The following is a 23,431-nucleotide window of genomic DNA, read 5'->3' as shown; positions in this document are numbered from 1 at the left end:
AAAGCTTTCACCTACAATACATGCAGCCGGGCCAGGCCACCATCAGGGCATTACTGCCCTTACTGGCATATGGGGCCCGATGAGCAGAGGGGGCCCGCTGTGAGCCCCCTCTGTTCTGCTCACTGGGCCTGCAATGGCAGGATTCTCGATCAGTTAAAATCTGTTGCCGTGCAGGAGATTCCTCCCGCTAGGCAACAGATAACAGCCGCCGGCCAATCACAGGCCGGCAGCTGACATCAGCGCGCACGTCGCTGATGTATGACATCACTGTCATACGTCGGAAACCACGCTGCGCGCCTCAGTCAAATCGTGGGTGAGGACATCGCTGGAGCTCAGCCAGGTAAGGAAAAACTTTTTTTTTTGTAAAGCCGTGGTATGGGGCATATTATACAGGTATGGGGGTGCATTATACTACTATGGGGCTGCTGCATTTTATACTCCTATGGGGCTGCTGCATTTTATACTCCTATGGGGCTGCTGCATTTAATACTGCTATTGGGCTGCCGCATTCTATACTCCTATTGGGCTGCTGCATTATACTGCTATGGGGCTGCCGCATTTTATATTCCTATGAGGTTGCCGCATTTTATACTCCTATGGGGCTGATGCATTTTATTCTGCTATTGGGCTGCCGCATTTTATACTCTAATGGGGCTAATGCATTTTATACTGCTATTAGGCTGCCACATTTTATACTCCTATGGGGCTGCCACATTTTGTACATTATGCCATATATGACTATGGGGTGCATTATACTACCATAAAGGACTATCAGGGTGCATTATACTTAATAAGATGACTATGTGCGTGCATAGTACTTTATAGGAGGACTATGAGGCGCATTTTACTACTCTGAAGTACTATGGGGTGCATTATACTTTATCAAGGACTATGGGCTGTGTACTATACTTTATGGATGACTGTGGAGGTGCATTTGATTATACTACATGGATGACTATGAACTGTGCAGTATATTATATAGAGGACTATGGGGGTGCATTATATTATATGGAGGACTATGGGGTGCATAATACTTCTTATATGGATCCCCATGACAACTGTGTAACCCCCTCATGAGTATAATTGTTTATTTTCTTTTATACATTACAGTACAACGGCAGAAAGGGTGACAAATATATACCAGGATGGGGCACCGGATAAGGGGCGCCGCCTCCTCTTGCTGCATTATCGTCCCGGCGCCTGCGCATTAAGTTTTTTTTTTCGGTCATGCGCAGTTGCGCTGCCCTTTGTACTTACGCCGGGGATGATAATGCAGCAAGAGGAGGTGGCGCCCGGCGCGCACAGGCCCGGAGTGACAGCTGTGCTGCGTCTGATTAGGAACGATTTCAGGGTATGAGGGGGCACATTTTATAAACGTTTATTTCAGCGTGTGCAGGCATCATAACTAAAAGAGCCACCTTGTCAGACTGCAGCATTTGTGCTGCACAAGGTGGCTCTTTTAGTTACAAACACCTGAGGGGGGTGACAGGTTCCCTTTAAAGGTATTATGACAGCAGATGCATGCTGCCCAATCTGCAAGATGACAGTGGAGCTGGAGCATATACATTACATAGGAGATGGTGGGGCAGGAGCATATACATCACATAGTAGACACTAGGGCTGGAGTATATACAATAGGAGACATTGGGGTGGAGTATATACATCACAGGAGACAGTGTGGTTGGAGTATATGCAATAGGAGACATTGGGGTGGAATATACACTGTGTTCCAAATTATTATGCAAATTGGATTTAAGCGTCATAAAGATTTAATTGTTTTGTTTTTCAAATAAACTCGTGGATGGTATTGTGTCTCAGGGCTCAATGGATCACTGAAATCAATCTTAAACACATGTGATAATTGGTTTTCCAGGTGATTCTAATTAAAGGAAAACTACTTAAAAATGATGGTCCACATTATTAAGCAGGTCACAGTTTTCAAGTAAAATGGGAAAGAAAAAGGATCTCTCCGCTGCTGAAAAGCATCAAATAGAGCAATGCCTTGGTGAAGGGATGAAAACATTAGAAATTTCACTTAAGCGTGATCATCGTACTGTTAAGAGATTTGTGGCTGTATCTGAGCACAAATGTGTTTGTGCTGATAAAGGCATAATGAGGAAGATTTCTGCCAGGCAAGTTCATCGGATTAAGAGAGCAGCTGCTAAAAAGCTATTACAAAGTAGCAAACAGATATTTGAAGCTGCTGGTGCCTCTGGAGTCCCTCGAACCTCAAGGTGTAGGCTCCTTCAAAGGCTTGCTGTGGTGCATAAACCTACTATTCGGCCACCCTTAAACGGTGTTCACAAGCAGAAATGGTTGTATTGGGCCCACACATACATAAAGACTAATTTCCAAACAGTCTTGTTTACTGATAAGTGTTGAGCAACCCTGGATGGTTCAGATGGATGGAGTAGTGGATGGTTGGTGGATGGCCACCATGTCCCAACAAGGCTGCAACGTCAGCAAGGAGGTGGAGGAGTCATGTTTTGGGCCGGAATCATGAAGAAACAGCTGGTGGGGCCCTTTAAGGTTCCTGAAGTTGTGAAAGTGACCTCTGCAAAGTATATTGAGTTTCTGACTGACAACTTTCCTCCATGGTATAAAAAGCAGAAACGTGCCTTCAGGAGCAAAATCATCTTCATGCATGACAATGCACCATCTCATGCTGCAAAGAAAACCTCTGAGTCATTGGCTGATATGGGCATAAAAGGAGATAAACTCATGGTGTGGCCTGTTGTGATTTTGCTCTTTGCTCCCTCTAGTGGTCATTAGTGATTTGACTCTGGAGCTTCTGTCTTTTCCTATATCCTCACCTGGGCCGTTAGTTCAGGGGCGTTGCTATATAAGCTCCCTGGACCTTCAGTTCAATGCCTGGCATCGTTGAAATCAGAGCTAATCTGTTGTGCTCTTGTCCTATGATCCTGGTTCCTGTATTTCAAGCTAAGTCTGCTTCCTTGCTTTTTGCTTTTGTTTTGTTTGGTATTTTTGTCCAGCTTGTTCCAATCTGTATCCTGACCTTTGCTGGAAGCTCTAGGGGGCTGGTGTTCTCCCCCCGGACCGTTAGACGGTTCGGGGGTTCTTGAATCTCCAGCATGGATTTTTATAGGGTTTTTGTTGACCAGATAAGTTATCTTGCTATATTCTGCTATTAGTAAGCTGGCCTCTCTTTGCTGAACCTGGTTCATTTCTGTGTTTGTCATTTCCTCTTACCTCACCGTTATTATTTGTGGGGGGCTTGTATCTTGCTTTGGGGTCCCTTTCTCTGGAGGCAAGAGAGGTCTTTGTTTTCTTCTCCTAGGGGTAGTTAGATTCTCCGGCTGGCGCGAGTCATCTAGCGATCACCGTAGGCATGATTCCCGGCTACTTCTAGTGTTGGCGTTAGGAGTAGCTATTTGGTCAACCCAGTTACCACAGCCCTATGAGCTGGATTTTTGAATCTCGCAGACTTACACGTTCCTCTGAGACCCTGTCCACTGGGGTCATAACAGTATGCCAGGCCAGTATTAAATGTTTAATGCATTGCAGAAGTGGGATTATAAGAAAGAAAATTTTGAGTTTTTTTTTTTTTCCCTCTCTCATTTTTTTTTTTTTTTTTCTTTTCCCCTTTACCTCAGAGTGGCTTAAGCTTGCAGACATGAATGTCCAGACCTTGATTACAAGTGTGGACCAGCTTTCCGCTCGTGTGCAGGGTATACAAGATTATGTTACCAGAAATCCTAGGTCTGAACCCAAGATTCCGATTCCTGAATTGTTTTCAGGAGACCGATTTAAGTTTAGGAATTTCAGGAATAATTGTAAATTGTTTTTGTCCCTGAAACCTTGTTCGTCTGGAGACTCTGCTCAACAAGTAAAAATTGTTATTTCATTCTTACGGGGTGACCCTCAAGATTGGGCTTTTTCGTTGGCGCCAGGAGATCCGGCATTGGCTGATATTGATGCGTTTTTTCTGGCGCTCGGTTTACTTTATGAGGAACCCAATCTTGAGATTCAGGCAGAGAAAGCCTTGCTGGCTATGTCTCAGGGCCAGGACGAGGCTGAGGTGTATTGCCAAAAATTTCGGAAATGGTCCGTGCTGACACATTGGAACGAGTGTGCACTGGCCGCTAATTTTAGAAATGGCCTTTCTGAGGCCATTAAGAATGTTATGGTGGGTTTTCCCATTCCCACAGGTCTGAATGATACCATGTCCCTGGCTATTCAAATTGACCGGCGGTTGCGGGAGCGCAAAACCGCAAATTCCCTCATGTTGTTGTCTGAACAGACACCTGATGTGATGCAATGTGATAGAAAAACCGCAAATTCCCTCATGGTGTTGTCTGAACGGACACCTGATTTGATGCAATGTGATAGAATCTTGACTAGAAATGAGAGGAAAATTCATAGACGCCGGAATGGCTTGTGCTACTACTGTGGTGATTCTACACATGTTATCTCAGCATGCTCTAAACGTATATCTAAGGTTGTTAGTCCTGTCACCGTTGGTAATTTGCATCCTAAGTTTATTCTGTCTGTAACTTTGATTTGCTCACTGTCATCTTATCCTGTCATGGCGTTTGTAGATTCAGGTGCTGCCCTGAGTCTTATGGATCTCTCATTTGCTAAGCGCTGTGGTTTTATTCTTGAACCATTAGAAAATCCTATCCCTCTTAGGGGTATTGATGCTACGCCATTAGCAGAAAATAAACCGCAGTATTGGACACAGGTTACCATGTGCATGACTCCTGAACACCGCGAGGTGATACGTTTTCTCGTTCTACATAAAATGCATGATTTGGTTGTTTTGGGGCTGCCATGGTTACAGACCCATAATCCAGTCCTTGACTGGAAGGCTATGTCAGTGTCTAGTTGGGGCTGTCGTGGTATTCATGAGGATTCCCTGCCTGTGTCTATTGCTTCTTCTACGCCTTCGGAAGTTCCGGAGTATTTGTCTGATTATCAGGATGTCTTTAGTGAGTCCAGGTCCAGTGCATTGCCTCCTCATAGGGAATGTGACTGTGCAATAGATTTGATTCCAGGCAGTAAATTTCCTAAGGGAAGACTTTTTAATCTGTCGATACCTGAACATACCGCTATGCGTTCATATATCAAGGAGTCTCTGGAGAAAGGACACATCCGTCCGTCTTCTTCCCCTCTTGGTGCGGGATTCTTTTTTGTGGCTAAAAAGGACGGATCTTTGAGGCCTTGTATTGACTATCGGCTTTTAAATAAGATCACTGTCAAATTTCAGTATCCTTTGCCGCTGTTGTCTGACTTGTTTGCCCGGATTAAAGGTGCCAAGTGGTTTACCAAGATAGACCTTCGTGGTGCGTACAACCTTGTGCGCATTAAGCAAGGGGATGAATGGAAAACCGCATTCAATACGCCCGAAGGTCATTTTGAGTACTTGGTGATGCCTTTTGGGCTCTCTAATGCCCCTTCAGTTTTTCAGTCCTTTATGCATGACATTTTCCGGAACTATCTGGATAAATTTTTGATCGTTTATCTGGATGATATTCTGTTTTTTTCTGATAATTGGGACTCGCATGTGGAGCAGGTCAGGATGGTCTTTAAAATTTTGCGTGAAAATTCTTTGTTTGTCAAGGGCTCAAAGTGTCTTTTTGGTGTACAGAAGGTTCCCTTTTTGGGGTTCATTTTTTCCCCTTCTGCTGTGGAGATGGACCCAGTCAAGGTCCGAGCTATTCTTGATTGGACTCAGCCCTCGTCAGTTAAGAGTCTTCAGAAGTTCTTGGGTTTCGCTAACTTCTACCGTCGTTTTATCGCTAACTTTTCTAGCATTGTGAAACCTTTGACGGATATGACCAAGAAGGGCTCCGATGTGGTTAATTGGGCTCCTGCTGCCGTGGAGGCTTTCCAGGAGTTGAAACGTCGGTTTACTTCGGCGCCTGTTTTGTGCCAGCCTGATGTCTCGCTTCCCTTTCAGGTTGAGGTGGATGCTTCAGAGATTGGAGCAGGGGCCGTTTTGTCGCAGAGAGGCCCTGGTTGCTCTGTTATGAGACCTTGCGCCTTTTTCTCTAGGAAGTTTTCGCCTGCGGAGCGAAATTATGATGTGGGCAATCGGGAGTTGTTGGCCATGAAATGGGCATTTGAGGAGTGGCGTCATTGGCTCGAGGGTGCTAAGCATCGTGTGGTGGTCTTGACTGATCACAAAAATCTGATGTATCTCGAGTCTGCTAAACGCCTGAATCCTAGACAGGCCCGCTGGTCATTGTTTTTCTCCCGTTTTGACTTTGTTGTTTCGTATTTACCAGGTTCAAAAAATGTGAAGGCCGATGCTCTTTCCAGGAGCTTTGTGCCTGATGCTCCTGGAGTCGCTGAACCTGTTGGTATTCTTAAGGATGGTATTATCTTGTCAGCTATTTCTCCTGATCTGCGACGTGTGTTGCAGAGATTTCAGGCTGATAGGCCTGATTCTTGTCCACCTGACAGACTGTTTGTGCCTGATAAGTGGACCAGCAGAGTCATTTCCGAGGTTCATTCCTCGGTGTTGGCAGGTCACCCAGGAATTTTTGGCACCAGAGATCTGGTGGCCAGATCCTTTTGGTGGCCTTCCTTGTCTAGGGATGTGCGGTCATTTGTACAGTCCTGTGGGACTTGTGCTCGAGCTAAGCCTTGCTGTTCTCGTGCCAGCGGGTTGCTCTTGCCCTTGCCTGTCCCTAAGAGACCTTGGACACATATCTCCATGGATTTCATTTCTGATCTTCCGGTGTCTCAAGGCATGTCTGTTATCTGGGTGATATGTGATCGCTTCTCCAAGATGGTCCATTTGGTTCCTTTGCCTAAGCTGCCTTCCTCTTCCGATCTGGTTCCTGTGTTTTTCCAGAACGTGGTTCGTTTGCACGGCATCCCTGAGAATATTGTGTCAGACAGAGGATCCCAGTTCGTTTCCAGATTCTGGCGATCCTTTTGTAGTAGGATGGGCATTGACTTGTCGTTTTCGTCTGCTTTCCATCCTCAGACTAATGGACAGACGGAGCGAACTAATCAGACTTTGGAGGCTTATTTGAGGTGTTTTGTCTCTGCTGATCAGGACGATTGGGTGACCTTCTTGCCGTTGGCTGAGTTTGCCCTTAATAATCAGGCTAGTTCCGCCACCTTGGTTTCGCCGTTTTTCTGCAACTCTGGTTTCCACCCTCGTTTTTCTTCGGGTCATGTGGAACCTTCTGACTGCCCTGGGGTGGATTCTGTGGTGGATAGGTTGCAGCGGATCTGGAATCTTGTGGTGGACAACTTGAAGTTGTCACAGGAGAGGGCTCAGCGCTTTGCCAACCGCCGCCGCGGTGTGGGTCCCCGACTACGTGTTGGGGATTTGGTGTGGCTTTCTTCCCGCTTTGTTCCTATGAAGGTTTCCTCTCCCAAATTTAAACCTCGTTTTATTGGTCCTTACAAGATATTGGAAATCCTTAATCCTGTATCCTTTCGCCTGGATCTTCCTGTGTCGTTTGCTATCCACAACGTGTTTCATAGGTCCTTGTTGCGGCGGTACGTTGTGCCTGTGGTTCCTTCTGCTGAGCCTCCTGCTCCGGTGTTGGTTGAGGGCGAGTTGGAGTACGTGGTGGAGAAGATCTTGGATTCTCGTCTCTCCAGGCGGAGGCTTCAGTACCTGGTCAAGTGGAAGGGCTATGGTCAGGAAGATAATTCCTGGGTGGTCGCCTCTGATGTTCATGCGGCCGATTTAGTTCGTGCCTTTCACGCCGCTCGTCCTGATCGCCCTGGTGGTCGTGGTGAGGGTTCGGTGACCCCTCACTAAGGGGGGGGGTACTGTTGTGATTTTGCTCTTTGCTCCCTCTAGTGGTCATTAGTGATTTGACTCTGGAGCTTCTGTCTTTTCCTATATCCTCACCTGGGCCGTTAGTTCAGGGGCGTTGCTATATAAGCTCCCTGGACCTTCAGTTCAATGCCTGGCATCGTTGAAATCAGAGCTAATCTGTTGTGCTCTTGTCCTATGATCCTGGTTCCTGTATTTCAAGCTAAGTCTGCTTCCTTGCTTTTTGCTTTTGTTTTGTTTGGTATTTTTGTCCAGCTTGTTCCAATCTGTATCCTGACCTTTGCTGGAAGCTCTAGGGGGCTGGTGTTCTCCCCCCGGACTCTTAGACGGTTCGGGGGTTCTTGAATCTCCAGCGTGGATTTTTATAGGGTTTTTGTTGACCAGATAAGTTATCTTGCTATATTCTGCTATTAGTAAGCTGGCCTCTCTTTGCTGAACCTGGTTCATTTCTGTGTTTGTCATTTCCTCTTACCTCACCGTTATTATTTGTGGGGGGCTTGTATCTTGCTTTGGGGTCCCTTTCTCTGGAGGCAAGAGAGGTCTTTGTTTTCTTCTCCTAGGGGTAGTTAGATTCTCTGGCTGGCGCGAGTCATCTAGCGATCACCGTAGGCATGATTCCCGGCTACTTCTAGTGTTGGCGTTAGGAGTAGCTATTTGGTCAACCCAGTTACCACAGCCCTATGAGCTGGATTTTTGAATCTCGCAGACTTACACGTTCCTCTGAGACCCTGTCCACTGGGGTCATAACAGTGGCCACCATCTTCCCCTGACCACAACCCTATAGAGAACCTTTGGAGTATCACAAAGCAAAAGATCTATGAGGGTGGGAGGCAGTTCACATCAAAACAGCAGCTCTGGGAGGCTATTCCAACTTCATGCAAAGAAATACAAGCAGAAACTCTCCAAAAACTCACAAGTTCAATGGATGCACGAATTGTGAAGGTGATATCAAAGAAGGGGTCCTATGTTAACATGTAACTTGGCCTGTTAGGATGTTTTGGCGTTAAATAGCTTTTTTGTTCAGTGAATGTGACCTCCTAATGCTGCAAATTTCACAAATGAGCATTTTCAGTTCTTTAAAAAATATCAAATGTTTAGAAATTCTACTGTGCCTAATAATTTTGAACAATGCATTTTGAGTTTTTATTCATTTTGGAGATTATACTGTTATCATTGGGAGGTTTCTTCAAAAAAATTCGATGTATACTCTAACAGGTGATGACTTTTATTACACTGACTGTCATTTGCACCAACCACTTAAGAAAATCCGATAAAAATGTAATTTGCATAATAATTTGGAACATAGTGTATACATCACAGGAGACAGTGGGGTTGGAGCATCTATATATATAATTGTCTAAGGGTTTTTCTGTCTGTCTGTCTGTCTGTCTGTCCCGGAAATCCCGCGTCTCTGATTGGTCGAGGCCGCCAGGCCTCGACCAATCAGCGACGGGCACAGCATGGCGACGATGATGTCATAAAGGTTGCCTCGACCAATCAGCGACGGGCACAGTCTGCCGCGAATTCGCCTTGACCAATCAGCGACGGGCACAGTATTGATGTAGATGTCATAATGGTTGCCATGGCGACGATGATGTCATAAAGGTTGCCTCGACCAATCAGCGACGGGCACAGTCTGCCGCGAATTCTGGAATCATCATTGTCCATATACTACGGGGACATGCATATTCTAGAATACCCGATGCGTTAGAATCGGGCCACAATCTAGTATACAATAGGAGACATTGGGGTGGAGTATATACATCACAGGAGACAATGGGGTTGGAGCATATACATTACAGGAGACATTGGGGTGGAGTATATACATCACAGGAGACAATGGGGTTGGAGCATATATAATAGGAGACATCGGGGTGGAGTATATATATCACAGGAGACAGCGGGGTTGGAGCATATACAATAGGAGACATCGGGGTGGAGTATATATATCACAGGAGACAGCGGGGTTGGAGCATATACAATAGGAGACATTGGGGTGGAGGATATACATCACATGAGACAATAGGGTTGGAGCATATACATTACAGGAGACATTGGGGTGGAGTATATACATCACAGGAGACAATAGGGTTGGAGCATATACAATACGAGACATTGGGGTGGAGTGTATACATCACAGGAGACAGTGGGGTTGGTGTATGGATATCAAAGGAGACAGTGTGGCTGCTGCTGTCTTCACCCGTGGGAAAGGAGGACATTGCGCTCTAGCTGGGACTTATGATACTGTGGTAATCCACAAGTAAAGGCCGGAGCAAGCCGTACCCCCTCCCCCCACGGCGTAGGCGAAGGCCTGCATGACAATGGGGGGGAGTGGGGTAGGTAAGGGGTTAACAAGAGGGGAGGGAAGGGTTGGTGGCTGAGGATTTATGGGAGTTTGGGGGGTGGATCTAATCACTTCCCGCACTTTTGGATCGAGATCAGTCATACCTGCGATGTCTGGCGTGGATTCGATCCTGGAGTCCCTTAGGGCGGCTGCAGCGTCACATCCCCCCGGGTGGTTGCAGGCGCAGGTGGCCCGCATCATGTCGGACGGTGCGGGGCCGTCCGGCGCTGCAGCGCCGCTGGAGCGGCGCTCTCGGAGGACGCGGCCCCCCGAGCGCCTTTCACCAGACTCCGGTCCCCGAGCCCCCAGAAGGCGCAGGAGCCCCTCGCGGGTTCAGCGGTGGCCCGGTCCCGGCCTGGGAGGAATCCAACTGCCGGTCGGGGCTCAGCGGCGGTTGGCAGGCCTGCACCCCGCAGTGCAGCGGGGGCGGGGCTTCGGCACGCTGGTCAGCGTGCTGGGCTTGTTGGAACGGGAGGCCGCAGCGGTGAGGCTCCAGCCGCGCGGCCTGCCTCGGCCTCATCTGGGAGTGTGGGGGCTTCGGTCGGTGACACCAGGGCGGGCGGCCCACAGCAGGACGGATTCGGGCCGGCTCCAGCTTCAGCGGCGGGGACCTCTCCTGCGTCAGGTCGGCGGGACGGCGTGCTGGCGTTGGCGGCAGGCGCTGGAGCAGATCTGAGCTGGTGTGCTGCTAGCTCATCCACGCAGGCACCAGTCTCCTCGGGCAGACAGAGTCTGGCACCTTTATCCACGGTGCCTGTATCTGGACAGGGCACCTCTGAAGACCTCCTGGGATCTCATCAACGGTCGGATTCGGGCGGATCGTTTGTGGACGCGGCGAGCCGGGGACGTTTGGATGCCAGCACTTCGGCTGGGGGGCCTACAGATCCCTCGCAGCCCGGTGAGTATATGTCTGTGTTGGGTTTGTGTACTCCTACTTTGGCATCGCCAGCTTTTACGGGTAGTCAGGGGCTTGGTAGTGTGGAGAGGGTGGCAGGCGATGCCGGTTCGGCGGGGGTTCGTGAGCTGTTGGGTAGCGTGCAGGGTTTGTTATCTAGATTAGAGCAGAGTATGTCCGCTCAGAGACATTTAGGGGCTTGGTCGAGCCCGTTGGTGGGGGCTTTTGGGGCAGTTGGGGCTCCAGTGGTGGCGCCTGCGCCGATATCGGTTTCAGTGCAGACGGAGAAGGAAAAAGAGTGTAGGGTGCATTTAGATGACAGGGCTCACGGCGAAGTTTATGTGTGTTTTGAGGGCCCCCTAGGGGCGCATCTTAAGAAGGAAGTTAAGGAAAAGATTGCGAAGGACGAATATGTTGAAATATTTTCGTTACTTCCGTTAGAGAAATTTAACCTAGATAAGAAAAAGAAGGATGAGGGTAAGAAGGAAGATGAGGAAAAGCGGCGGTGGCGCTTGATTCCTCAGACGTTTGCTAACTGGCTGCAGGCCTTCGCCATTTTGGCTAGTGTGATTGAGGAGAAGGCACCTGAGAATCGGTCAGGTCTGTTCTGTTACTTGGATTCTATCCATGAAGCTTATAGGGTGTATGGCGGTCAGGCGTGGCTCAGGTACGACGAGCAGTTCAGACAGAGAAAAGCGGTTCGGCCGGCAATTCGCTGGGATCAGAAAGATATCGGGCTTTGGTTGCGGGTGATGGCGCAGTACAAGTTTGGCCATCCCTTTCAAGGAGGGGCCGGTGGGTCCGGCCAGGGTTTTCAGTCCGGTGCCTCAGGGTCCTCTGGTTCCTCTAGCCAGGCAGGGGCTCAAAAGTTGGGTGTTTGCTGGCAGTTTAATGAAGGCCAGTGTAGATTCGGGGTCAACTGTAAGTTTAAACACTTGTGTTCCCACTGTAGCGGCTCCTCACACGGGGCGGCAAAATGTTTCAAGAAGGGTAGAGGAAAGGCAGGAGCCGGTAATACCCATGGGGGTGACACCGGTGATGTGGGAAAAGATGGTCCCTTATCTAAATAGATATCCAGATAGGGAAAAAGCGGTGTTACTGTTATCAGGTTTTCAAGAAGGTTTTGTTATTCCGGCCCCTTCGTTTGAGGTCCCTTGTGTTAGGAAGAATTTGCGGTCGGCTTTGTTGCATGCTGATGTGGTTTCTGAAAAGTTGCGAAAGGAGGTTGCTTTGGGGCGGATGGCGGGCCCGTTTGAGTTACCGCCTTTTGGGGATTTGGTGGTTTCCCCTTTAGGAGTTGTGCCTAAAAAAGAAGTAGGGAAATTTCGTTTGATTCAGCATCTGTCGTATCCTAGAGGTATGTCGGTTAATGACGGCATTGACCCCGGGCTTTGCTCGGTGGTTTACGCGTCTTTTGATTTGGCGGTAGAATGGGTTCAGAAAGCCGGAAGAGGGGCTCTGCTAGCTAAGACAGATATTGAATCCGCATTTCGTTTATTGCCGGTTCATCCAGATAGCGTTAGGCTGCTTGGTTGTTTTTGGGAGGATCGTTTTTTTGTTGATAGGTGTTTACCCATGGGGTGTTCGCTTTCTTGTGCGTTGTTTGAGGCGTTTAGCTCATTTTTGGAGTGGGTGGTTCGTGACGTTTCGGGTTGTGATTCTGTCATTCATTATTTGGATGATTTTTTGTGCGTCGGCCCGGCTGGGTCTGATTGTTGCAGGAAGATTTTGAGAGCAATAGAACTCGTGGCGCATCGTTTTGGAGTGCCGTTGGCTCCTGGTAAAATGGAGGGCCCGAGTACGTGCTTGTCTTTTCTTGGTATCGTAATTGATACCATTCAGTGGGAGTTCAGGTTGCCCATTGACAAAGTGGTGGCTTTGCGGGAGGAGGTGCTGCGGGCTTGTCGTTTGCGGAAGTTGTCATTGAGGGAGTTGCAGTCGCTTCTTGGTAAGCTGAATTTCGCTTGTCGAGTTATGCCTATGGGCAGAGTCTTTTCTAGGCGGTTGGCTATGGCTACGGCTGGAGTTCGTGCTCCTCATCATTTTGTGCGGTTGTCGGCTGACCATAAGGATGATCTGACTGTGTGGAGTTGTTTTTTGCAGAACTACAATGGCCGGTCGTTGTTTCAGGAGGGGGTGGTTGACAATGAGTCGTTGGAATTGTTTACTGATGCGGCCGGGGGGTCAGGTTTCGGTGCGTATTTTCAGGGGCAATGGTGCACAGCACAGTGGCCGACTTCATGGATTTCTGCTGGTTTGGTTCGGAATATCGCACTTTTGGAAATTTTTCCTATTTTGGTGGCGGTGCATTTGTGGCAACAGGTTTTTCGAAACAGACGTGTTCGTTTTTACTGTGACAACATGGGGGTGGTTTGTGCGATAAATAATTTGTCGGCTTCGTCGCCCCCCGTGGTGCGTGTGTTGAGACAGCTGGTTTTATCGTGTTTGAGATTGAACGCGCATGTAACAGCGACACATGTTCCTGGGGCTCATAATTCCATTGCCGACTCTCTCTCTCGTTCACAGTTCGAACGTTTTCGGTCACTGGTTCCAGATGCGGAGGCCGTGGGGTTGGAATGCCCTGCAGAACTTTGGCTTGTGGTGTTCGAGACGCGGAGGCATTGATCAAGTCGTCGTTGGCTCCCAGAACATGGGAGGCTTACAAGGCTATTTGGCTGGAGTGGGTGGATTTGTTGCGGGCTGTCGGTTGTGGGCCGAGCGAGCAGGAGCAGACTGGGGTGTTGTTGTCCTGGTTGAGTCGTGGAGCTGCAGAGGGTTGGTCCCCTGCTAAGGTGTCTCGTGTTATGTCGGGTTTGGCATTCGGTTTTAAATTATGTGGTCAATTGGATTTAACTAAGGTTTTTCTGGTGAAACAAGCAGTGAAGGGTTTTCGGCGGCGGCCGCGGCGCATTGATGCCAGACGTCCCGTGTCTTTCAGCTTGTTGGAAAGGTTGGGCGGGGTTTTGCCTTCGGTTTGTGTGTCGGGTTTTGAATTGCGTTTATTTCGGCTAGCTTTTTCTTTAGCCTTTTTTGGGGCTTTTCGGGTTGGTGAGTTGGTTTCACCTAGTAAGAAGGTTATGGGAGGTTTGTTGGCTCGTGATGTGTTTTTATCGGCAGGGTCGGTCGAGTTGTGGTTGCGGCGGTCTAAGTCCGATCAGGAAGGTAGGGGTAGCAGGATTGTGTTAGGTGCTGTTCCAGGCTCGGTTATGTGCCCTGTTGCCTGTTTAGCAAATTTTTGGGAATTGCTGCCTAGTCGTGATCGGTCGTTGTTATGCCACATGGACGGTTCCTCGTTGTCCCGGTATCAATTTACGGCGATTTTTAGAAAGACAATTGGGTTGCTGGGTCTGGAGGTAGGCGGGTTCGCTCCTCACTCTTTCAGGATTGGGGCGGCGACGGAAGCGGCGTTGGGGGGCCTTGGGGTTCCGATAATTCAGCGCATTGGCAGGTGGCGCTCTGATAGATATCGGAGTTACGTGCGCCCGTAAACGGAGGTGCTTTTTTGGAAGGTGGGTGGCTGGATGCCTGTTGTTTTGGTCGTGTTGTTTTGATTTTTGTTTTTGTGTTTTTTCAGGTTCCTCGCCGTTGTTGGTGTGGATTTTCGGCCATTCATACGTCCATTGGGGGGCGCAGCGGGCTGACTTGCGGAACGACGGGCGGCAACTGGGTTTCGGTCGCGAGGTGGCGGTAATCCGTTGGTTGGGTTTTAGGGGATTGATTTGGCGTAGAGTTTTAAAAGAGATTAACGATAGTGTTCGGCTGGACAGGGCTCCGGATGTTTTAGTATTGCACGTCGGGGGTAATGACTTGGGTGCCCGACCATTTAGGGACTTGATAAAGGATATCAAGCAGGATTGTCTGCGTTTGTGGGTATTGTACCCCGGGTTGACCGTTATTTGGTCAGATATCGTGCCGCGCAAGCGATGGAGGAACATGAGGTCTTTGGACAGGTTGAATAAAGCCCGGATAAAGGTCAATCGAGCGGTATCGGGTTTTGTGGTCAGGAATGGAGGTGTGGCGGTTCGGCATTTCGAACTGGAGAAAGGGGAAGGGGCCTTTTGGTTGGCTGATGGGGTCCATTTGAATGCGGTGGGTATGGATTTTTGGGCCCTCGCTATTCAGGAGGGCATTGAACGGGCTATATTTTTTCGGAGTGGTGGGGTCTCGGGCCTTTGAGGTGTTCAAAGGGCCTCTCGTTGTGGCGGCTGGGGGGAGTCCTGGGAGTTGGTAATAAATTGGTTTGGGGATCCATTTTGGCTTATGGCTCCTCTGTTTTGGTGTTGGTGTCTTTTGAATCTGGTGAATGGTGGTTGGGGAGTTCCGGTAGGGGTGGCCGGATCTCCTGGGATTTTTTACCGTGAACAGGGAACCCTTGGGTGGGTTTTTGGTGCTCCCGAGCCAGGGTTTTGAACGGCTGGGAGTAAAGTTGGTGTTATGTACGTTCACGGTATGGGTTGTCAATCACCAGATTCTTGGGGCTCCGAGGACTCCTTCTAGCCTTTAAAAATGTTATGATTGCTTTGTATTTATGTATTTATTGTTCATGTTTAATAAAAAGGCTACTGTGGCCTATATCATTCCAAAGAATTAATGATGTCGTGTCTTTGTTGCTATAGGAATGATAAATGGGGGCCACGGTGGGAGAAGAGGTGGGTGGGGGTGGGTCTTTTTCCTAAGAAGACTACCCCGTCGACGATACCAGGGTCATGACCCATTAGCAGAGTTTGATATAATGACTCTAGAATGCTTACTATTAACTATCATATGTGTTCATAATTTCATCCATTGGGTGTGATATTTGTAATTGCATAGCATCTGTGGCCAATCACATTGTGGCAATCCACATTAGGCATTTGTGCCACAGATCATTTATAATCAGGGCTATGATTGCTTACTCTGCCACCATAACACCTAAGTACCATGTTCTCTTATTGTTTTTATATTGCACAGTGTGGGGTCTAGGTCTCCCTAGATATAGGTATTATCTATGTCTAGCCATTAGGGGTACCTTTAGTCCTATTTTGTGTGGGCAGAGGGATAGCTTGGGCCAATCAGGTTCAATCTAGGGACCCCAGGGCCAGCCATCGCGGAGCGGGGGCGCCAATACGTTTCCCCTAGGGTGCCAACCCCCGCAGATAGGCAGCATACAGCATAGACATATACTAGGGCATGACTTTTTCCCCATTCTAGTTTTTTTCACGGTGTGTTGTTTTTGGTGTGCCATTGGTTGTTGGCATTTTAACTATATTTAATAAAATTAATATTTTAGGGTATTACATGATTATACATATAAAATTACTACCCCATTGCATTTATTCAAAGTAAAGACATTGCGCTCTAACCCTCAAAATACATCCATACACTGGCAGTGGCCAGCATCAGGACATAATCCTTCAATGCATGTGCCGCAGTGTTCAATAGTGAAGGCTGCATACACGTGCAAGAAGGAATTTAAAGGGCTGTTGGCCAGCAAACGTTGCCACCGGCCCAAGCACTGCGTTCCCAGGAAATCTGCTCGGAGGGCGGGGAAATGCTTCCAGGCCTATTTGCAGCCTGTGTGCTGTTCCTCTCCCCACCATAGACGCTCACTTTCCCAATGTGTAAATGTTAATTCAATTTAAAAATGGACACCAGATTACTATTTCAGAGATGACCAGACAAACAGAATCAAAACCAAGTAAAAAATTAGAGGTTTCGTTTGTACACTGTCAGCATGTAACTATTGTGCCCTTAACAGTGAAAGGCTTAAAGGTGTATTCTCATCTCCAAGATCCTGTCCCAATATGTAGTAGGTGTAATAATAATAGTAATATTGGGATAGTATCTTGGAGATGGGAATACCCCTTTAATGAAAGCTTTTGTGGAGAGAACCCGAGCTGTTGCCATCTGCTGGAAACTCTCTTGCTGTATTGCAGCGCCCCAGAGTCCTGGTCGTTGCAGTACTGAAGCTCTGCCGCTAAGGGGAGCTATGGTACGTCTGATGGCACTGAAGGAGTTCATCTGACCAGGTATCACATACACCAATACATTTCACAGTCGGGCCTCCAGGGGGAGCTAAGGGTGCTATTTATTAGGCCACTCCTCACCGTGTGGGTAAACTGGGGGTCAGGCAGGAAGTTAGTTCAAAAAGCTGACTGGGTTGGAACCAGGCAACACCTTGTGGCAGCGGGTGTTGTGGGGGAAGATTCGGTAGGGTCTCTGTCAGGTTTGGGACCCTGACAGAGGCCTGGCAACAAGGAAGAACGTCACGGGACCGTGCCTGCTCAGCATAGCGGCGGTGCCCTAAGAAAGGATAAGAAGCGAGATATATTGTGCTGAGTGAGAAACGAGATCAAAGCAACAAGGAGAATACCAGTAGGAGTCGTGCTGTAAGACCGAGGCAACATCCTACTGAGGCGCACAACCGGCGGCCGGAACGCCGAGGAAGTATTTATATATCTAGCTCCAAGCAATACTTCAAACCTACGGCAGGACAGTCAGTCATAGGCGGGCTGTCTCACTTAAATCACCTAAGAAGACATAGGGGGCAACTTGTGGAGAGGGGCGACTCTAGGGTCCCGGAAGAGCTCCGAGCCTACCCGTCATACGGGTGCGTCCCAACCATAACACCGGGAAGGACGGAGGATTAGCAGAACATCACCTAATCGAGTTGTGAGGGAACATGAGAAACAGACACAACAGTTGTGGGGACTTTCCGTAAGCACAGCAGGGGAGGACCACAACACATAGCGCAAGCAGGAAGGCACAGATTTCCACCTGCAAAGAGAACTCTGGAGGTGCCATTGGACCGGCCGGACTTGCGCAGCCTGGTTATCCGGATTCCGGACTGAGGACCGAGAGATCTTCAGTAAAGAGGTAAAAAGACTGCAACCTGGTGTCCTCGTTATTTACCGCGACCGGCACTTCACAACTACACCATCATTCTCCACTCTTTCACCGGACGTCCCCCTGACAGGCAGGGCCACGGACCGGGCCTAGCCACCATGACAACCCCCAGAACAGAGACTCAGAGGCCCGGTGCCGGGTACCCCTCGGCCCTGCGGCGGTGGGGGCGCTCCAGTATTACATACAGGCATTTGTGAAGCCAGAGTAAGAATCTTTGGATTGTTAGCGGCTTTTCATTCTGGGTCAGGTGGTTTGAGTGGAGAAGGCTCACATTATTTTTTTCACCATGTTTTTCGGCTTACCAGGTTAGAAGGAAGAGGTGGCTTTGGATAGAACACGTTTCTGTACAGTATAAGATAAATGGTGAGAATGGCAACAATGACCACAGATGCCATGACAGCCAAGATGGATCCAATGAGGACTTCATTAGCTATTACACCTAAGGAAGATAGGTATCAAAATGAGTAATGACGTAAATACATAAAAATATAGATTTTAGCAGTAAGCATATTGAATAATCATCATCAATATATTGTGTCCAATAACTTTATAGGACGCTTTTAGATTTACCCAGCCTTCGCACGTTGATTCGTTCCTGAGTGGTACAAAACTCCTAGAAGGAAACTATTAGTATAACTTTTGTTATGTTTATGTTGATCAAATGCAGACATATCTACTAATGTTTACATAAGTATGTATGTACGTGTGAAAAGAGAAGAAAATATAAAAAAATAAAAATGGAGGAAAATAAGAAAAAAGAATGGAAAATAAATGTTATCATCTTATATCATAACTATAAAATAGACATGGACCGCACATCCAAAACATGCGCATTGATCTGTTGTGGCGAAGCAAAACTTTACTAAACTAAAAAATGAGGTTCTTAATTTAACATTGTAATGAGACTGTATGAAGCCCACTGCCACTGGCTGTGGGTGTGCGCTCCATGTCTTTTTCTACAGCTATGATATACTATCATCTTATAACATTCTTAAAGGTGGTATTTTTTAAGCTTTTGAAAACACTATACCAATATGGAAGCTGAAAGGTGTTTTTTTTTTTGTTCTTTTTCTATCCGTTTCAGCCATTTTGGATTTGCATACGTTTGACCAGTAGGCACACGGCTGTAAATTCTCCGGTGCTTACAGAAAGAAAACCAGAGAAGCTACAGCAATAAAAGTTGTGTATTCTGAAAGGGCTGCCTTAACAATTATTGAGCCTGCATATAGTGTTATTCTTACAGGGCATCTGTCAGTAGAACCAACCTCCTAACACATCTGTATGGGCACACAGGTCACAGGAAGCTGAACCAAGTGATACCTTGATATCTGCATTCCAATGAATGGTTCCTGAGAAAACTAACTTCTTCAAATATGTAAATAAGCTGAAAAGCTGTCAAGAGAACTCCGAACAGATTTTTTTTTACAAATTTGAAAAATTGTGCATTTCTATTGATCATTCATTGGTTACAGATATCAAGATATCATTTGATTCCACCATCTATGACCTGCATACCCATATAGACGGCTTAGGAAGGTTGAGTTTACTAACAGGATTCCTTAAAAGGGGTTTCCCTAGTACATATTAATGAATAGTTCATGGAATAAGAATACATTTCACAATTGTAAGTGTTAAAAAATAAGTGCCCACGATCAGGAATTGCTGCAGGTTGGACGCTGCGTATCTATGCAGCATCAAAAACGCAGCGTCCAGATGTTACAGCATAGTGGATGGGTTTTCTAGAAATCCCATGTCCACTATGTGTGTATGTGCACCTGCAGATCACACGCGGAAACTGACATGCGGCGCAGGTTGACGTGCTGCAGCATGTAATGTTCCACAATAGAATGTATTGGATGCGGTAAATCCGCTTTGGACAGTAAACACGTGCGGATTCACTTGTGTGATTAGAATACAGCATTTTGGACACAGCAAAGAGCTACTGCTTCCTAATCGTTGGAATGTACCCATAGGCTATGTATAGGATCATACTACATCTCCTAGGCAGGGGGGAAGCAAAATAGTATATAGACATTACAGCATTGGATGGCAGATAATTCTTTTTGTGAGGTAAAACATTTCTCTGTCTGTTTTTTAAACAATGTTTTACCTCTCAAAAATAATTCTGTCTGCATACTATTTTGCTTCCTCCCCTGCCCAGGAGCTTTGGTATGATCAGACCATGTTCCTGCATGATCAGACACAGCCATTACACAGTACACAGCAGGGGCACATTTATAAGATTATCTCAGCACAGGAACAATATTTATAAACACATCTAATTGATTCATTGCTCACTCTTTAGTAGTGAGCACAGTGTCAACCACCAGCTTCCTGCATAAGCCGGGCGGTCACTTGTGCCCGCTACTTAAGAGAAATGAATATTCACTGCCCTCCACTTCCATGGGCGTAGAATGCAGTGATTATTCATTCCTTTTAGTAGTGGGAACACGTGAACGCTGGCAGCTGCAGGAAGCCGGCGGGTGACACTCTGCACGCCACTTCGAGTGAGCAATGAATACTCACTGCCCTCCATGCACAGTCCTGGCGTGGGGAGCAGTGAGTATTCCAGCAGCTGTCCTTCGGCTTGTAATCAGCACATGATAACTCTGCCATGCGCTCCTTACAAGCATAAAGCAGCTGCTGGCACCGGAGCAGGATGCTGCGAGGGAGCGCATGAAGCAAAGTGTAATGGTTTGTTTTTTTAATGTTTTTCTGATGGGACCATGCATATCAGGATGGGGGTGGGGGCCAATCATACCAGGAAAAGGATGAGGCCATGAATACCAGGATAAGGATTTAGTCATGCATACTAGGATGGGGATGAGGGCCAATCATACCAAGATAAGGATGGGGTTATGCATACAAGGATGGAGATGGGGCCATGCATACCAGAATACGGATGAGGGTGAACATTCCTACCAAGATAGGGATGGGGGACCATTCCTACCAGGATAGAGATAAGAGGGACATGCCTGTCAGGCTAGAGATGAGGGGGACATGCATACCAGGATGGGGATGAGGAAGCAATGCAAGCCAAGATAGGGATAAGGGGGCCATGCACATCAGGATAGGAATAAGGGAGCCATGCATACCATGATAGGGATGAGGAGACCATGCATACCATGATAAGGATGAGGGGGCCCATGCACACCAGGATGGGGATAAGGTGACCATGAACACCAGGATAAGGATGAGGGGCCATGTACACTAGGATGGGCATGAGAGGGGCCATGCATACCAGGATAGAGATGAGAGGGGCCATGCATACCACGGTAGGGAAGAGGGGGCCATGCATACCAGGATGGGGATGAGGGGACCATTTATACCAGGATTTTTCGCTTCAATTTTTTTCCTAATTTCCTCCTCTAAATCCAAGGTGCATCTAATGGTCCAGTGCATCTTATAGTCCGAAAAATACGGTATACGTTTCCACGGGTTGATCCTGATTTTGGTTTACAAATACTAATCTAAAATACTGACCAAATACTGAACATATAAACGCGGCCTAAAGCAGCTAATTTGAGCCATTAGAATAAAGCAATTATCTTTTTTTACAACTGTCTTCCAAAAGGGATAGATATTTAATTTTTCAATTATTCAAGGGTTTGTTACAGCCGGGAAAATAAATATATGAGACACTGACGATTATGTACATTTTCCCACCTACAAAGAATGGAGGTCTGTAATTTTTATCGTAGGTACACTTCACCTGTGAGAGACAGATTCTAAAAAAATCCAGAAAATCACATTGCATGATTTTTACATGATTAATTTGCATTTTATAGCATGAAATAAGTATTTGATACAATAGAAAAACAGAACTTAATATTTGGTACAGAAACCTTTGTTTTCAATTACAGAGGTCAGAGGTTTCTGTAGTTCTTAACCAAATTTGCACACACTGCAGGAAGGATTTTGGCCCACTCCTCCATACAGATCGTCTCCAGATCTTTCAGGTTTTGGGGCTGTTGCTGGGAAGCATTGAATTTCAGCTCCCTCCAAAGATTTTCTATTGAGTTCAAGTCTGGAGACTGGCTAGGCCACTCCAGGGCCTTGAAATGCTTCTAACAGAGCCAATGCTTAGTTGCCTTGAATGTGTGTTCTGGGTCATTTTCATGTTGGAAGACCCAGCCACGACCCATCTTCAATGTTCTTACTGAGAAAAGGAGGTTGTGGGTCAAAATCTCCCAATACATGACCCCATCCATCCTCCCTTCAATATGCTGCAGTTGTCCTGTCCCCTTTGAAGAAAAGCACCCCCAAATTATGATATTTAAGCCACAATGCTTAATGATTGGGACAGTGCTCTTAGAGTTGTACTCATCATTTTTCTTCCTCCAAACACGGCGAATGGAGTTGATACCAAAAAGTATTGTTTTTCTCTCATCTGACCAAATGACCTTCTCCCATGCCTCCTCTTGATCATCCAGATGGTCATTGGCGAACTTCAAATGGTCCTGGATATGTGCTGGAGTGAGCAGGGCGACCTAGTGTGCCCTGCTGGATTTTAATCCATGACGGTGTAGTGTGTTACTAACAGTAATGTGTGAGACTGTGGTCCCAGCAATCTTCAGTCATTGACCAGGTCCTCCCGTGTAGTTCTGGACTGATTCCTGACATTTCTCAGAATCATTCTTACCCCACGAGACGAGATCTTGCATGGAACCCCAGTTCGAGGAAGATTGACACTCATCTTGTGTTTCTTCCATTTTCTAATAATTGTTGCCTTCTCACCATAGTCTACAATTTTGTTCCTGGTTTCCTTAGACAGCTCTTTGGTCTTGGCCATGGTGGGAAGGTTGAAGTGTGATTGTTTGAGTGTTTGGACACATGTCTTTTATAAAGGTACCGAATTCAAGCAGGTGCTTCTGAAAGAAAGGGCTTCTGAAAGAAAACGGGTTCCTGAAAGAAAAACTAAAAGGTCTGTGAGAGCCATAAATCTTGGTGGTTGGTAGGTGATAAAATACTTATTTTATGCAATAAAATGCAATTTAATTATTTAAAAATCATATAATGTGATTTTCTGGATTTTTTTTTTCAGATTCTGTCTCTCACAGTTGAAGTGTACCTAGACTAAAAATAACAGACCGTCCATTCTTTGTAGATGGGAAAAGCTTAAAAATCGGAAGTATCAAGTACTTATTTTCCCCACTGTATTTGAGAAACAAAATGTATTTTTAATGTTATCATTTTTTAGCATTTATATGTTCAAAACTTCTTTCATTTTATTTTTTTTTTGGGGGGGGAGGGAATGGAGGGGCATTGGAAAAAAAATTGTATTGTTTTTCCTTATTCTATTAGCCACAACTTGTTTTTCTGCGGGATGAGATTAGGTGTTTAACAGTACCTTTTGGGGATACGTCTGATTTTATTTCCAGGTTTTGGAAGACGGATGAACAAAAATCAGCAATTGTTTCACTTTTTTTCCGGTGTTTACCATATGGGTTAACTCATGGGCGCACATACCGCCGATTCAACCGGTGAGGCTCACCGGGGTCCGGAGGCTCTGGGGAGGGCTGGCATTAGGGGAAGGCAGCTG

At 46.9% G+C, this 23,431-nt stretch overlaps 1 protein-coding gene across 1 annotated transcript in view; it reads right to left on the bottom strand.

Annotated features, from left to right (window-relative positions):
• The window catches only part of LOC143807585 (uncharacterized), a 138,670-nt gene that overhangs the window by 8,558 nt on the left and 106,681 nt on the right, over positions 1–23,431 (bottom strand). Inside the window, exon 6 of the mRNA XM_077289281.1 lies at positions 18,192–18,328. Within this exon, the coding sequence (XP_077145396.1) occupies positions 18,192–18,328 (137 nt within the window). The remainder of the gene's footprint in view (positions 1–18,191; positions 18,329–23,431) is intronic.

The sequence above is a fragment of the Ranitomeya variabilis genome, chromosome 2, assembly GCF_051348905.1.
Source record: "Ranitomeya variabilis isolate aRanVar5 chromosome 2, aRanVar5.hap1, whole genome shotgun sequence".
NCBI classification, from domain to species: domain Eukaryota; kingdom Metazoa; phylum Chordata; class Amphibia; order Anura; family Dendrobatidae; genus Ranitomeya; species Ranitomeya variabilis.
This window is presented reverse-complemented; position numbering and strand designations above follow the sequence as displayed.